The 14424-nt window shown below is 43.9% G+C and overlaps 1 protein-coding gene across 5 annotated transcripts in view; it reads left to right on the plus strand.

The window, feature by feature from the left end:
* Positions 1-14424, plus strand: part of SUFU (SUFU negative regulator of hedgehog signaling) — a 105786-nt gene that overhangs the window by 1790 nt on the left and 89572 nt on the right. For all 5 annotated transcript variants that reach the window (XR_002183788.2, XR_002183789.2, XM_070780739.1 and 2 more), the window contains exon 2: positions 3258-3392. Coding sequence is in view for 3 of the 5 variants with exons in the window: in XM_070780739.1 (XP_070636840.1) it covers positions 3258-3392 (135 nt within the window). In the remaining 2 variants the exon portion in view is untranslated. The remainder of the gene's footprint in view (positions 1-3257; positions 3393-14424) is intronic.

The following is a 14424-nucleotide window of genomic DNA, read 5'->3' on the forward strand; positions in this document are numbered from 1 at the left end:
TCTGTCTGGTAGCCAGGAGGAGGTGTGGCCAGCAGTACAGATCTCTCTGGCAGGCACGGTGTTCTTTGGTTGAGAGGAGTTTTTGAAGAGGTCTTCTGAGTAAAAAGCAGCTCTTGATAACTTAATCACCCATTTTAAACTTTTTATTTATTTTCATCTACAAATTATGGCAATTTTATTTCATTTTTGTCATTCTTTTACCATTTACTTCTTTTTCTTGACTTATTGCCATCTGGTATAATTTCCTTTCAGTACGTAAACTTTTTATTTTGTATTGGGGTATAGCCAATTAACAATGTTTGTGATAGAGTCAGGTGAACAGTGAAGGGACTCAGCCTTACATACACATATAGCCATTCTCCCCCGAGTTCCTCTCCCCTCCAGACTGCCACATAACATTGAGCAGAGTTCCATGTGCTATACAGTAGGTCTTTGTTGGTTTGTACCACTATATTTAAATATGTACAGTGATGGACTCTATTGGCATACTTCGTGAGAAAAAGGGGACCTGCCTCTGCCATGCTGTTTGTTCAGGCCTTGTTTGAGTATAAGGCGAAATCCCCTCTCAGACTTGGGCCACTGTTATTATGTCACCCAAGTGGACATAAAGGATAGAGTTGTAAAAGGGATTGAACATGGGCTTCCCTGATGGTCCAGTGGTTAAGACTCTGTGCTTCCACTGCAGGGGGTATGGGTTCGATTCCTGGTTGGGGAAGTTCTACAAACCATGAGGTGTGGCAAAAAAGAAAAAGGTATTGAACACATGCAAAGGACTAAGACTGGTTTGGGAATCTAATTTTTCCTCCATCTCCCTGTGAACCTTTTTTCCCATCTTGCTGCAAGTTTGTTAGCCAGGTCAGGACTTATCTTAAAAGATGGGCCAGCATCTAATGATGAATAAAGATGATTGTACAGCACTTTGTGAAATTAGAAATGCTGCCTGGATGCAGAAATAAATGAGAAGAAACAGCCCAGGGACTGGTTCTTTCTAAGATTCAGAAGGGGTTGCATAATTAAGTCCTGAAAGTGGTTCACTGATAAACCTTCACATTTAGGATCCTATAAGCCCTCTTCAATTTTCATAGCAGGATGACTGACTGAGGCTGCCTCAGTTTGGCTGTGGCCCAGGGTATGTTGAGATTCTTTTTTCTTGTGACAGAAGGATGACTTTCTTGACTAGTAGTCCCTAGCTAACTGGGACATCATGGCTGAAAGCTGAGGCTTTACTGGTCAGGGAGCTGAAGTAGAGCCAGTGCCTTGGGTCACTCTGGCAACTTCCCTGTGAAGTCAGGTGTTCAGGGACTTACACTGAGGGATGATCTGGGTCCTGGGATAGCATCTTTTTCCAAGTGCAAAATATGATGATTTTCCACGTACTCATCTGCTTCCTATCAGGTCTCCGAGTGAGTAGAACAGAACACTATGTACTTAGAGAAAAGGCTAATTTTGTCTGACTGTCGGTCCTTTTCTGCAGATGGAGTTTTGAGGTAAAGCCTCTCTCTTTGATGAAATGCCCTTTGGGAGACTTGGCCAGGGCTGTCAGGGATGTGGTAGATGGGGAGCACAGAAGAGTGGACACAATTTTGCCCCTTGTTTCTGGAGGGACCTAGGCTGAAGGACGGGCAGGACTGGGACTCGGCAGCAGGGAGACTAGAGCAGATATGGAGCCTGTAATCATTCCCACCTGTTCCAGGGCTCTGCAGTTATCATGAGGTCCTTGCAGGGGTAGCCACCCTTTCTTTCTTCTTTTCCCCAACAAACTTTTCTAAATCCAAATGATTGTGGAATTAGTCGAGTGATTTACCCACTCACTCCAGTATTTGTGCCTGGAGAACTCCACGGACAGAGGAGCCTGGTATGCTACATTTCATGGGGTTGCATAGAGTCAGACATGACTGAGTGACTAACTTGGCAAAAGCAGAGTTAAGGAAAGCCATGGAGATTTATCCCTTTTCCTAATCCACTCCGTTGAGATTCTAAGCTATTTGTAGCGACTTTCTTGTAAGTCCTATAAATAACTTAGCATTTCCCAGCAGAGAATAAGGACTTCTGCAAAGGCAAATAATGTCCTGGCAAAAGAGGGTGAAACCAAACCTACTGGTTTTAAAAGTGTTACTGGCATGTTTGCTGGGATCACATACGTGTAACATCTTTTATTTGGTTGGTTGTGTTCTTTCAGCGTATAATCCCCAATGCCAAGTGTACCCCATCCTTGTCCCAGGGTCAAGCAAAGTTTTTGCAGTCTGTGGAACCGTCCGATGTCCAAGGCACCTCAAGTACAGGGTTTGGGGGCTCAATGCAGACTTCCTTGTGCTAATGGTTTCCATTTAGTCTGTCTCTCGACTCTACCACATTTCCCTCTCCATTCTGAAGAAAAGCAGGATTCTTTTAAAAAGATCACTAATTACTCAGCTAAAGGGACCCCTTCTTGAATTAAATCCTCAGAGTGAGCTAATGACTGAATCTCTTCCTCAGCTGCCTCTCTGTTGGAATTATGGGGAAGTCTAATGTGGTCCTCAGAGGCCCTGAATCATTTAATGTTCCAGCTCTACCTTTCAGGCAGCCGTCTCCCGGGATCATCTTGCAGTTGCAAGACCTCACAGGGCTCAGCCGGGCTCCTGCTGCAGTTCTCTGTGCAGAGCTAAGCTAGCCTAAGTTTGGCCTTTGTCACTTGCATGATAAAAGACCAGCTTTGGTCTGGGATGTTCAGGCTGGGGTCTGGAGGCATTGGGTCTGTTTAGAACAAACTATAATTAACATAGGGTACAATATGGTCTTTCAGGAATTAGCTCTCTAAGAGGCAGGAGTGGAGCCGAGCCTCTGCTTCCAGTAACAATGCCCATTGGAGATGCTCAGGATGGTCTTTCAACAGAGGCGCATTGATTGACTGATGCACTTCTTGCCTTGAAGCTTGGTGTGTTTACAGGCACCATGGAAGAGAGAGAATCCCTGCCAATCCCACTTGGGGTTGGTAACTTGAAACAGAAGGAAGTCAAAGGGAGCAATCAGTCTGTTTTATTTCTAAAAGAGGTTCTACCTGAGATAGGAGAAGGGAGCCTCTTGTGCTTGTGGAGCTGGGCTACCTTCAGCTGCCCATCCTTTGGTCTTACCCTAGAGAGGTGTGGCCCTCCCTTTAGTTCTCTTTTACCCCAGATTCATCCAGGATGGGGCCTGTAGGTTTGTAAGGCAGAGCCCTTTAGCTTCACATTGTCTGCTTTAAGGTTTACGCTGACATCCCTGTGTTTTGTCTTTTGCAGGTTGGGTGGCCCAGACCCCTTGGATTATGTTAGCATGTACAGGAATGTGGGGAGCCCCTCTGCCAACATCCCTGAGCACTGGCACTACATCAGCTTTGGCCTGAGCGATCTCTATGGCGACAACAGAGTCCATGAGTGAGTGTGTGCTCTTGCCTTCTATCTCCCTCTTCCCTAGCCTTGAGCCTTATTTCTGAGTTTTGTTTTGCTGGGAGTTTTACTTTCATTTTAGGTTTGAAGGATTCGTTAACAAAAGAAACCACTCATTACATACAAATAAATAATTTCAACTTTTAATAGATTAACTTAATTTCAATATACAGTCATTAGAAGGAAAAGAAATAAAAACAATAGAGAGAAGTAACAGCAAGTACATCACCAAATTAAGCCGACAACAACATCCAGACTTGAACAGTTCTGGGAAGTCCTGAATGATAGCAATCTGGAGTCCCAATTGGGAAAGGGTACTGAGCAGTGCATCCACCCCATGGGTGAGGCTTCATATTGCACTTTTGGGGGCTCCCGCTTATAATCCCAGACCGCAAACTGATATCATCATCAGTTTGCGCGCAAAAAGGCAGCTCTGATTTAACTTTTACAGTGGTGTTTGTTTGACCTTGTGAGTCACAAGACTTCTTAGACCCCGGGGGGCTGCTAGGCCTTTAGGGGCTTACGAGATCCGAGACCCACTCCCTTTCTACCTAAAGTGCCACCTGACTGACTGTGCCTGTTGCTTGGAACCTGGGCAGTGTCCATGCAGGTCAGAAGCAGGTCAGAGGTCCACTCTCCTGTTTCCGAAGCCTGCACAAGACTTCCTCTATTTTAATTTCCCTAGCAAAGTTTTCCTGAGCAGAGAGGATCACGTCATAGTCCCTTGAGTTTGGCATTTCTCACGTGGAACATCTGGGTTTCTGCCCTCTGCCTGTAGCTACTTGTGCTGATGTGGTCCAGATCAGGACCTGAGCTCTACTCATCTGGTGCAGAAGAGTGTCGATGATGAGAGAGAATTCCAAAACTGTTTCTTCAAGCTTGTTGTGATGTTTGAGCTCAGAGTACAGGCAGCATAGCTGTGACCCAAAAGTTGAGTTGATTCCTCTAGGTCTACTTCCTTTTCCCCCCTCTAGATTATTATAAAAATTTTAAAAGAAGCAAAGTTGAAAGAGTTTTACGGTGAACAATCATATACCACTACCTGGATTCTACCATTAAGATTTTATTCTACTTGCTTTATCATGAATATGTACATCTCTGTTCCTCTGTGGATCTTACCTACTTCCTTTTTACCTCCAGTTATCTGTGCTCAGATCAGCTGCAGTACATTTTTTATCCTAGTCTATCTTCCATTTGCTGCCCTGTGACACTTCTCAATCCTACCTGCCTCCCCTACTTCCCTGTCTAATCACTGAATTTAAATACATTTTACTATTAAGTTAAACATCATCAACTGAAAAAAATAGCAGCAACAAAATAATAAAACCTAATAGTTGTTTGGAGAAGGAAATGGCAATCCACTCCAGGACTATTGCCTGGAAAATCCCATGGACAGAGGAGCCTGGTAGGCTACAGGCCATGGGGTTGCAAAGAGTCGGACACGACTGAGCTACTTCACTTCACTTCACTTCACTTCAATAGTTGTTGAGCATTAACTATTAATATGAGCCAAGTACTCTTCTAATCACTTTATATGTATATATATTAACTAATTTTCACCACAACCCTAAAATACTGGTAGGTTCTGATATTTGCCCCATTTTACTGTTGAGGAAACTGAGACACAAAGAGATTCTATAATTTGCTTAAGGTCACACAGATTGGAAGTGCTGAAACCAGGATTCTAACACAGGCAGTCAGGCAGTACTCTTAATGACTATACTCCATTGCCTCTTAAACAATTATATCATGTTCCCTAATAATTTTAAAATAATGTATAATAAAAAAAATGTTTCCATCTTTTGAGGGAAGGGTTCTTCAATTTTAATGTAGTTTTCCCTCCCCCTTATTAGTATGGTTAAGCAAGAGCCGATTTCTATTATATCTTTTCCTATTTTTTGCCTTGCATATTATCTTTTTATTGCCATCTTTCTGGTATCTTGGTGGTGGCTGCTTAGTGTGTATAAATTGAAAGAGTAGCCAGGCTCTTCCTGCCCTGCATCAGCATAAGAGGCTGATTCTGGAGATGATTCTGAAAAAGAAGATAATATTCTTTTTTTTTTTTTTTTGCTTTGTTTTAGTTCTTACTGTGTTTCATATCATTGTGTCGAATGCTTTACAATCTTATCAGGTCTTTTTGTTATCTCTGTTTGGTACATGAGGAAACTGAGTCCCTGGAGGGGTTGAATGAATTGTCAAAAGTCACACATCTAGGCTATAAAAGAGCTAGGATTGACTTGAGCTGTTCAGAGTCTGAGCTCTTAACCACTGGGCTATACCACCTCTCTGATCACAGGCTCAACTCAACTTCCTCTTCACTCTTGTTAAGCTTAGAGGCCCAGGCCCCATCTCCTCATTGATCACGTGTTGGGAGCAATGCCTGGGCCTGCCCTTTATAGCCTTCCAGACATATTCATTGCAGTGTCAGCAGAAGGCTTTGGGAACAGGGAATTAATCTTGCTTGAATCAAGACCCTGCATTACATTATTAATAATGGAGATAGAATAGCAAACAGATGCGGGAGTAAACGGACTGTGCTGGACTTTAATTTATATTTTTAATAAGAACCTGCAGAGGATATTTAGTGCCGCTAGCCTGTACCTTTTTGTTGACAGATTTATTCCAGTTAAAAAAAATACGGTTTTCTATGTGACCTAAATATTCTTACAGTCTACGCGCCACTGAGACATGAGTCCAAGGCCCGGGTGACATGAAGAACATAATTGAGAAGGTTCTATGTTTGAGGAAAGGCAACCTCTCAATTTGAAAAAGGGCCTTTCTTTGTTCAGCAGTACCCTTGTATATATGTGTCATTTCTATGTGATAAAACACTTTGATATTCAGATGTCATTCATGACAATGGTGAGACCTCCCTTTGGGCTTTTATCTTACCATTCAAGCTTAGGATTTTCTGGTATTAAAACCTGTCATTGGAAGGACATGGGAGGGACGTTCTTAGATATTTACTGAGTTCTGGTCTATGTTGCAGAAGTCAAAAGTACCTTTGTAATTGGTCTTGTGCTGGTGTGACTGATCTCTTCTTGATCCTGGTAAGTTTCTTGAAGAAAAGTTTGCTTTTCCAAACATTTCATGTGGAGAGCCCTCTTTAAAACTGTTTCATGAATTTTCATGTAATTTAGCGCTTGAAACTGAGTTCAGAAAGGTGAGTGTTCTCTCACCCAACTTAAGTGCTAAGAGGTGCTGAATTGGAGTTATAACAAATGAATTTCTGGCAACAGGCTTTTTACACTGTCTTTTGACTTCTCATTCAGTGAAAAAAAGGGCAGAAGCCTCGGTTCGTTTATTCAGCATTCATCACGTGCTGAAGTTCTATTTTGCACTGGACGCAGATGTCTTAGGGATAAGATGTCTTGAGGATAATATGCCAAGGCAAAATTCCTGTCTCAAGGAGTACATGCTGTAGAGGGAGGATAAATGTACAGATACTGAATAAATAAATGCTATGATCTATGATGTGGAACATGATCTGGGAGCACAGTGGAGCAAGCGACTTGTTGTCGGGCTGCTGGATTGGAAGAAGCTCCAGGGAGGAAGTGAAGTTGGAGAGGAACCTTGTAGGAAGGGACTGGGGGGCATCTGCAGTCTGACACTCTTGGGCACAAACATTCACTTTGGGAACTAAGAGGAGCTTTCAAAATCTTCTAGCCCAGTATTTCCAAAATATGCTGCCTTCATAATTTTTGTCACCTATAGTGTATTACCTACTTTATGTTCTCTTTAAATGAATCTCCTTTTAAAAAACTGGTATCTTTTTAAAAGTTAAATTACCTTGGTGGTCCAATGGTTAGAACAGCAGAGGACATGGGTTCAGTCCCTGGTTGGGGAAAGTTCTCACACGCTGTGGCAAAAAAAAAAAAGTTAAATCATTACCATATATGGGAAACCATTAGCACTTGCTATAATTTAAAGGTACTTATTAGAGTAAACATAGTGATAGCAAAGCAATGTTATTAAATTCTAGCTCAATTCTGGCCTGTCAGAGAAGAGTCTAAGCCTGAGGTCAGCTTTCTCTGTCCAAGAGATTAGTAAGTATGAGTGAAGTATTATGGCAGAAAGTGAAGAGGAGCTAAAAAGCCTCTTGATGAAAGTGAAAGAGGAGAGTGAAAAAGTTGGCTTAAAGCTCAACATTCAGAAAATGAAGATCATGGCATCTGGTCCCATCACTTCATGGGAAATAGATGTGGAAACAGTGTCAGACTTTATTTTTTTGGGCTCCAAAATCACTGCAGATGGTGATTGCAGCCATGAAATTAAAAGATGCTTACTCCTTGGAAGGAAAGTTATGACAAACTTAGATAGCACATTAAAAAGCAGAGATATTACTTTGCCAACAAAGGTCCGTCTAGTCAAGGCTATGGTTTTTCCTGTGGTCATGTATGGATGTGAGAGTTGGACTGTGAAGAAAGCTGAGTGCTGAAGAATTGATGCTTTTGAACTGTGGTGTTGGAGAAGACTCTTGAGAGTCCCTTGGACTGCAAGGAGATCCAACCAGGCCATCCTAAAGGAGATCAGTCCTGGGTGTTCATTGGAAGGACTGATGCTAAAGCTGAAACTCCAATACTTTGGCCACCTCATGTGAAGAGTTGACTCATTGGAAAAGACCCTGATGCTGGGAGGGATTGGGGGCAGGAGGAGAAGGGGACGGCAGAGGATGAGATGGCTGGATGGCATCACCGACTCAATGGACATGAGTTTGAGTGAACTCCAGGAGTTGGTGATGGACAGGGAGGCCTGGCATGCTGCAATTCATGGGGTTGCAAAGAGTCAGACACGACTGAGCTACTGAACTGAACTGAACACCAAATTGAACCTGGCCATAGGTATGATTAGAAAAGTTGAAAGACAATTGAGAAAAGAATTTTTTTAAAAAGTATTATTTAGTCACAGACAAATGGGAAACACTGATTTAGTCCCTCTCTCTTAATTGTGCAATTGAGAAAGTACAGTAGCCTACCAAAGGCTACAGCAAGTTAATGTCTCCTGACCTGTTAGCAGCAGGGTCTCCTTACATCTAAAATGTTCTGTGTAACAAGGTCCTGCTGTATAGCTCAGGGAACTATATTCAATATCCTGTAATAAACCATAATGAAAAAGAATATATGTGTATGACTGAATCACTTTGCTGCCCACCAGAAACTAACACAACAATGTAAATCAACTCTACTTCAATTTTTTTACAAAAGTGTGAAAAGTAAAAAATTAAAATGTTCTGTGTGTTCTCTCCTGACTGGGGAGAAAGGAATATGTACAAGGCATTGTTTGTCTTTAAGGTAATAATATAAGCAAACTTTTTTTTCTTTTTAGTTTTGACTATATTCTAGAGTAGTGCTAAGTTCTTTGTATTATCCTTATAGTAATTATATGACATAAGGAATTCTTATTACCTCTTGCTCATAGATATAGAAATTTACACTTAGAGAACTTATTGCACATGTAGTAAATTAGTAATCAGTTCTAGCAACCCCAAAGCCTGTGTTCTTAGCTATTGTTCTGTATTGCTTTTCCATTTTAATCAGTCAACGACATTTATTAAATGCCTACTGTGTACCTCTTCCCATTAAGGTCTTATTTTATCCTCATAGCTTATGGAGGACAGGGACAGAATAGGCAGAAGCCCAGGGGGTGGGGGTCCCCTGGGTTTCTTCTTGCTCCTGGCAGGCTTTCTTCAGTGAGCAAGAGGGGAGCTGAACCCTGGTAGCCCTGAGAGGGGTGAACAGCAAACTGATTGGATGAGCCCTGGGTTGGCCAGTTCCCTCCAAGTTCTTTCCCCGTTCACATTCACTAAAAAAACAGGACAAGAGAGCACTTGTTTGAATTAAAAGGTTCTCAAGAGGCTGTTTCTAAAGTTGGAGAGCTGGAACAAGTTCCACCTCGGGGCAGCCACATGGGAGATGGACGTGCTTTTCTAGGAACCCTAAGGCCACCCCCAGCTGATTTCAGTGGCCAAGACTGTCCTGGTCCCCCCACCCCCAACCCTCCCAGCTTGAGAGGTGTGAGACAGCTGAGCTTCAGCTGCCAAATGCCTGTCGGAAGCCTGCAGCTCTGGCTCTTCTTTTTGTGGCCAGGCAGCTGCGGACTGGAATGTGGGGCTTTGCAGGGCTGTGGAAGAAGTGGCTTCAGCACCCCTCTCCGTGGGAATTTCTGGCTGTCCCTGGTCCTGCCAGCAGTCCCAACAGGACCCAGGCTACAGGGGCTCTGACTGAGGCGCAGGAGGCTGGCTAGTTTCCGAGTGTGTTTGTGATCTCAGGCAGACTTCCCTGGTGGGATTCCACTGGGCAGGTCATCTGTTCATGCCGGGCTGGTTCCAAAGCCAGCCTTTGTGTGGTGTTGGCTTGCAGGCTGGCAGCTCCAGAGGGCAGAGCCCACACCGCGACGCTACCTCCATGGTTGGTCTGGGCTCTGCCCCACAGACCCTGGCTTCTTGGCAGATGTGTCATAAAGTAGAGAGGTGTTCTCTCACCCCAGGGGCCTGGAGCTGCTGCTTACTGGCTCCCCATGGCTGCCTCTGCTGGGCTGGTGGAGAACCTTCTCTTCCCTTTGGGTTTCTCCCATCTGGGCTCTGCACCGAATGAATTATTTATTAAAACACTGGATACAGATTAACTTTTCCACTTGTTGTTTTGTGTGGCCTTGGTCCCCTGCAGTTGGGAAATGCTCATTTTCCTCTCTCAGAACTTGGTTGGCAGGAACTTTTTAACATGCCATTTCATCCCCTGGGGTTTCCAGTGGAGATTCTGCTTGTTGCCATAACATACCTGTTCTGGGAGTGCAGGTCCTCTACTAGTTGGCCTTTGCTTTCTTCCCAGGGCTCTCCAGAGGCTGACAACTGGATTGCCTCTCTAGACACCCACAGATGGCAGGCCCTCTCCCTGGCTGGGCACAGCAGGCTGAGGAAATCCTTTGCAAGTTCACTGGAAGGCAGGCCTTGTTGATGCTTTGGTTCCTCTCTCTGTCTTTCATCTCAGAGGTGGTTAGTTTCAGTATGACCGTGTGAAATGGTGATGTTCTCTGCTAAGGGCAGGGGACCTGGGCTATTGGTCTTGGCCCAGGAATGGGCAAAAGGGCCAGCAGTAGGAATAGAGCTCTCCCTGAGGCAGAAACTACTGCTCTGGGCTGAATTTCAGGCCCCGGATCTTGAATTATAAAACTTTGAGAATTCCTTTTCTTTTGTAACCACGGAAGACCTGAGGCATTGTGGGGTTCTTAGCAGATCTGTGTGGGGCTGTGGCTTTATCCTCTGTAAAGCATTTCACTTGCAACATGGATTCTCTCTGCCTTCATGGTGTAAAGATTCTAAATTTTCCAGTTCAAGGAGTCCTTCAGTAAGGGGGCAGTTGGGAAGAGATTCCTTGAGCTGGCCCAGTCAAACTGACTGAACAGTCCTAGAGGCCTGATTAATCTGGGGTGACTGCCAGGCTGGTGTGGTGCCAGGTTGGTCAGCATTGGGAAGTTTCCTCTTTCTGCAGGGAGAGGGGAAGAAACTTGGAAGCCCTTATGGGTTTGATATGATCAGATCTCAGAGTCCCAGCATTCTTCTCTGCTAGCACATGATTTTCGACTCCCATCTTCCATGCCGCAGTTTTTCCCAACTATGCTGGTCCTCACACCTGCCATGTTCTGGGTCTGGGTTTGCCAGCATCTCCCTTGCCCAGTATTCTGACTCAGAGAGCCTGACTCAGGACTCTGGTCTTTGGCTCCTAAATTCATTCCTCTGTCCTGCCTCTTGGGTCTCCCAGTCAACTACATTTCCTGTTTTCAGTAGCTCTGTTCTGCTGTCTGGTCCTCAGATGTGTGTGGAGAGGTCTTGTCCTCACTGACCTGAGCCCCCTGGGAGTGGGCCCCCATCCCTGCACATCCCTTTGCAGCTTGCTAACCTGCCTGCTGAGCTCTCCACAGAGCACCAGGCTGTGTAGCACATTCCAACAGCAGAGCTGCACTGAGTCCCAACAATGGCAGAATGGACTTCTCCAGGTGGCTCAGTGGTAAAGAATCCACCTGCCAATGCAGGAGACATGCGTTCCATTGCTGGGTCAGGAAGATCCCCTGGAGAAGGAAATGGTTACCCACTCCAGTATTCTTGCCTGGGAAGTCCCATGGACAGAGGATGCTGGTGGGCTACAGTCCATGGGGTCACAAGAGTTGGACACAACTGAGTGACTAAACAACAAGAACAACAGGCAGAACACTGGAGAAGGTGATGTGTTTGGGTAGTGGTGGAGATCAATGAAAAGTCATACTTAGCTCCTGTCCTTGAAATACCCAATGTATATACTTGGTAAGAGTTGCAGAGTCCCTGGGAAAGAGGCAACAGTGAGAATTAGGGCTAGGAGGAGCTTTTGGCTTTACTTGACTCTGAGGCTTTGCGACTGTCTCCCCTCACCCTGTAGTCTTCAGTGCTTCAAGAATCTTAAACCATGTAATGATAATTGTAGCTCCTACTGTGTGCAAGGCACTCTTCTAAGTGTTTTATATAAACTCGTTGAATCCTCACAATGGCTCTTTGTGGTAGGTATTATTAAGCTTATTTTACAAGGAAACTGAAGCACAGAGATGTTAGAGAACTTATCCACCCAGCAAGGGAATGCTGGAGCTGGGCCATCAACCCAGGCAATTTGGCTCCAGCAGCCCTCACCCTTTCCTTCCTCCACCTACAGGGAGTGTGGTGGGAGGTCCCCCTCAGACCACTATTACTATCATGCACCGCAGTTCAAAGGTATCTTGGATTAATGGAGTGTGACTAGGGAAGCAGGAAGTGCTTTGCAGGGGAAATGTTGACCTGGGTATTGAAGCAAGTTTGTAATGAAAGAGTCCTGCCAGGGAATGGCAAGGGGGTAGGTGACAGGATCCTTTGTCAAATTTAAGTCAAGGCTTCTGCAGCCTTACTGTAACCATTTTTAGTAGGTTTCCAGCAAAGTTTGGGACTCCTAAGAACACAAAGTTGATGCTTCTGACTTGGATGTCGGGTTCACATGGTCGTGCTTCCTGTGTGGTCAGGGATGTGCCCAGCATTCCAGTAGCGCAGAGGATATCTTGCATAGAATGTGTGGACTGTCTGATCATTCTTTCTGGGGAGAGGGTATAGAAATGAGGAACACTTCAAAGCCAGGAGTATTCATACCTTCTAGCTGAGGTATCTGTAGTGTCAACATGGGAAGGATTTTTGGTCTGAAATGAAGTTGTCTTATCACTCTGCAGAGGATATATTTTTCCTCTGTCATTGTATTCAATACAAACTGTCGTATCACTTTTTAAAACATCTTAATCTCTATAATTTTTTTTAAATTAATAGGCTTTATATTTTAAAGCAGTTTTAGGTTTGAAGAAAATTGAATAGTCCAAAGAGTTCTCATATACCCCTTCTTGCCTCTGCATGTAATTTCCCTGTTACTAAATTTCTTTTGTTAGTGTGGGATATTTGTTACAATGGATGATCCAGTATGGATACATTATTACTAGCTAATGCCCTCTAGTTTCCATTAGGGTTCATTCTTTTTGTTATATAGTTCTGTGGGTTTTGACAAATATATATCCTGTATCCACCCTTAGAGTATCTTATACAGAATAGTTTCACTGCCCCCAAATGCCCTGTGCTTTGCCTTTCTATCCCTTCTTCCCTCCTCCCAGACCTCTGACAACCAGTGATTGTTTTCCTCTTTAGTTTTACCTTTTTTGAAAAAGCAAGAGAGTTCCAGAAAAACATCTATTTCTGCTTTATTGACTATGGCAAAGCCTTTGACTGTGTGGATCACAATAAACTGTGGAAAATTCTGAAAGAGATGGGAATACCAGACCACCTGACCTGCCTCTTGAGAAATCTGTATGCAGGTCCAGAAGCAACAGTTAGAACTGGACATGAAACAAGAGACTGGTTCCAAATAGGAAAAGGAGTACGTCAAGGCTGTATATTGTCACCCTGTTTATTTAACTTATATGCAGAGTACATCATGAGAAACGCTGGGCTGGAAGAAGAACAAGCTGGAATCAAGATTGCCGGGAGCAATATCAATAACCTCAGACATGCAGATGACACCACCCTTATGGCAGAAAGTGAAGAACTAAAGGGCCTCTTGATGAAAGTGAAAGAGGAGAGTGAAAAAGTTGGCTTAAAGCTCAACATTCAGAAAACTAAGATCATGGCATCTGGTCCCATCATTTCATGGCAAATAGATGGGGAAACAGTGGCTGACTTTATTTTTCTGGGCTCCAGAATCACTGCAGATGGTGATTACAGCCATGAAATTAAAAGATGCTTACTCCTTGGAAGGAAAGTTATGACCAACCTAGACAGCATATTAAAAAGCAGAGACATTACTTTGTCAACAAAGGTCTGTCTAGTCAAGGCTATGGTTTTTCCAGTGGTCATGTATGGATGTGAGAGTTGGACTGTGAAGAAAGCTGAGCACCGAAGAATTGATGCTTTTGAACTGTGGTGTTGGAGAAGACTCTTGAGAGTCCCTTGGACTGCAAGGAGATCCAACCAGTCCATCCTAAAGAAGATCAGTCTTGGGTGTTCACTGGAAGGACTGATGCTGAAGCTGAAACTCCAATACTTTGGCCACCTGATGCTAAGGGCTGACTTATTTGAAAAGACCCTGATGCTGGGAAAGATTGAGGGCAGGAGGAGAAGGGGATTACAGAGGATGAGATGGTTGGATGGCATCACTGACTCAATGGAAATGAGTTTGTGTCAACTCCAGGAGTTGGTGATGGACAGGGAGGCCTGGCGTGCTGCGGTTCATGGGGTCGCAAAGAGTTGGACACGACTGAGCGACTGAACTGAACTGAAATGTCATGTAGTTGGATTCATACAGCATATAGCCTTTTCAGATTGACTTCTTTCACTAAGCAGTATGCATTTAAGGGTCCTTCATGTCTTTTTGTGACTTTATAGCTTATTTGTTTTTATCACTGAACAATATTCCATTGTGTATATATACCATAGTTTATCCACTCACTTATTGAAGGACATCTTAATTGCTTCCAGTTTTTGGCAATTTTT

Source organism: Bos indicus, chromosome 26 (genome assembly GCF_029378745.1).
Source record: "Bos indicus isolate NIAB-ARS_2022 breed Sahiwal x Tharparkar chromosome 26, NIAB-ARS_B.indTharparkar_mat_pri_1.0, whole genome shotgun sequence".
NCBI lineage: Eukaryota > Metazoa > Chordata > Mammalia > Artiodactyla > Bovidae > Bos > Bos indicus.